This window comes from Charadrius vociferus, unplaced genomic scaffold, assembly GCF_000708025.1.
Source record: "Charadrius vociferus isolate BGI_N301 unplaced genomic scaffold, ASM70802v2 scaffold54, whole genome shotgun sequence".
In the NCBI taxonomy this organism is placed as follows: domain Eukaryota; kingdom Metazoa; phylum Chordata; class Aves; order Charadriiformes; family Charadriidae; genus Charadrius; species Charadrius vociferus.
In genome coordinates, this window is record NW_009648350.1 from 4,643,857 (window position 1) to 4,646,757 (window position 2,901).

General features: G+C 40.7%; 1 protein-coding gene across 1 annotated transcript in view; it reads left to right on the forward strand.

Annotated features, from left to right (window-relative positions):
* The window catches only part of FOXN1 (forkhead box N1), a 60,128-nt gene extending 57,483 nt beyond the window's left edge, over positions 1–2,645 (forward strand). The window contains exon 9 of the mRNA XM_009885235.1: positions 2,383–2,645. Coding sequence (XP_009883537.1) covers positions 2,383–2,645 — 263 coding nt within the window. The remainder of the gene's footprint in view (positions 1–2,382) is intronic.
* Positions 2,646–2,901: the final 256 nt, after the last annotated feature.

A 2,901-nucleotide genomic window follows, 5' to 3' on the forward strand; every position in this document is an offset into this window, starting at 1 on the left:
GAGCTGGAGGCAGCACTGCAGGGGGGTCTCCCCAGAGCAGAGCAGAGGGGCACAATCCCCCCTCGCCCTGCTGGCCACGCTGCTGGGGACGCAGCCCGCGAAGGTGCATTTATGTCCTTCTTTATTAATTACTGTTCCTTGCCACCGCTACAAAGACCAGCTTGCTCGGTAGCATTATTTTGCCCAATGTGGAATTTTGCACTGTATCTTTAAAAAGTTTCCCAAGAATGTTACAGATTTACATGTCCATGTTAAAAAAAAAAAAAACCAAACCCTGCTTACTCTTGACTACAGCCGCTGATATCAAATGCTGCAATACAGTATTTAGACCATATTTTTTAAATTAAGAACTATTTTCCACTGAAAACTATTCCAGCACAACTATCTAGTGCATACCAAGAGAATTGTCACGTGAGAGGCACAAAGAGAAATAATTTTGAATGAATTAACACGTTACTGGTTTTCTTTATCAATATTTATCCAAACACCTTCCACCTCTCTACTCAAAAAAATGCTATTTACTCCTTCACAAGGCACTCATATGGCCCTGAACAATTATATTTTCTGAGGGGCGTTCTTAAATGCTTCGTTATGTAACGCTGACAGTAAAGTTTGGTATATTAAAGAATTGAATCATCTTGAATGGACAGGGTTTTGAACACTAAGAACATAGTTTTCCATAAAAAAAAAAAAAAAAGGCAAACCAAACCACCAAGTTTATGTATGTGTGTATATATTTTTTTTATATATATATGTATACATATAAAATAAAACCTGTGGGTTCCCAATGATAGACCTCTTGCTGCAGCAAATACCACGCGAGCGTTGCCTTCCTGCACAGACAAAAAGCGGTACACAACGCAACCTAAAAGACAGAGAAAAAAAAAAAAAAACAAAAAAAACCACCAAAAACAACAAACACGCAGCCTCAATAACCTCCGTGACTCAGCGAACGCGATTGCCTCGCCATCGCGCTGCCCCAGATACTCCACCATCCGGCTGTGCCCACATCGCTTTACTGAGATTAACAACACAGTTGGGGTTGGTTGGCTGTGTTTTTTTGTGTTTGTTTTATTTTTTTTTAATTCTGGGCTTCTTCCTCTTCCAGGCAGGCGGGTCTCGCATTCCACGCGTTTCTCCCAACCTCTTTCCATCTCACCCCGTTAACCTGCAGCGCGCTCAATTGTGCCGCGAATATTCTGTCTGCTTCGCCAACACGACACAGTTCCAGCTCCCCTCTGCCCTCGCCTTTTGCCTCAAGTTATTTAACTTTATCTAAGCTTTTTACTTTTCTTGCTATCTGCTTTGCCAACACGACACAGTTCCAGCTCCCCTCTGCCCTCGCCTTTTGCCTCAAGTTATTTAACTTTATCTAAGCTTTTTACTTTTCTTGCTTTATAAAATCATCAAACCTCAAATTAGAGGTCCTAGAACTCAAGACAAGGCCTGCACGCTTGGAGCAAAATCACTGTACACAAGGACTAAAAAATAAAATAAATAAAATAAAAATAAAATTAAATTAAATTTAAAAAAATAAAAATAAAATAAAATAAAATTAAAATGAAATAAAATAAAATAAAATAAAATAAAATAAAATAAAATACAATACAGAAAAAAAAATTTTAAAAAATCCCAAATTAAACTTCTAGCACAAGGGCTAAGTATTATCCCATTTGATAGTCTGCAGATGGTGGGTACAGCTTTGGAGCAACGATCTCCCTGCCACCACCACCCCCGAAGAAATCTTCATGGGTGAATATGAAAAATACAGCCCTCCTCCAGTCACTTATTTAACGCTCTCACTGTGACACGCCCGTTCAACGGCGGCAAGATGGGAAACTTTTTGGTACACGTTAGAAAAAAGTAACTTTTCAGATCTTCTGGTTTGTCAGGTCAATCACGTACCCAGTAATTCAGTTTGCAATTCAGAGAACGCTGCGCCATAATAACATGAGGAGGTCAGTCGTAAAGTAAAATTATTTGCAGATTTGTCCCACAAAGTGCCATTAGCTCTTCCGTCTCTTATAAAGATAAAAGAGGCGATTTCCTCTTTCAAAATTAGTGGGGTTTTCTCTTTTCCAAATTGAAGTTACGCTTCATGAGGATACATTTGCAACAGAATCTTGCCAATTATCACATGAAACAATTTTCCTAAATTAACGCTGCTTTCCCCCAGGTTTAAATTTATTATGGAGGCAGACCAACAATAACTATCCAAACCGCCTTTCTCCTTTCTCAGTCCCAAGAGATTCAGAGTACCTACACACGCAGCATACGCAGCTGTAGAATTACCGACTTCTCCTGAAAAAAAAACACCCAAAACCCCCAAAAAACCCTGTTTCCAAAAGCGCGTTGAACCAATCCCTTTTCGTTTTGCTGCAGGAAACCTTTGGGAGGAGCTGAAAGACGACAGCCTCGCCGTGGATCCCCTGGTTCTCATTTCAGCATCCCCAACGTCTTCCCCGTGTTTCCCTCCCCACTGCCAACTGGAGACGGGCGCCAACGGCGGCGTCCAGAGCGGAGCTCCGCACGGCACTCTGCCCGACCTACAGCTCACCACGCTCTACTCCGCCTTCATGGAGCTGGACACAGTGTCTCCTGCCTACCTAAGTAATCCTGGATCCAAACCGATAGCGCTAATGTGAACCACGCACCAACCGAATTATTGTTATTATATTATTATTTTGTCTGAATACAGTCCTAACCATCACACGCACTTACCTATATCTGATTTATGTCAGCTGAAACTGTGTCCGTCGGAATAAGAATAGTCTTTTTCCAGAACTCGCCCGCAGGATATGTAGCTTTACTATGATGATTTTCTACGGAGAGACACTAAAAAATAAATAATAAATAAATAAATTTAAAACTATTTAAAGATAATATTGTTAACGGCTGAAC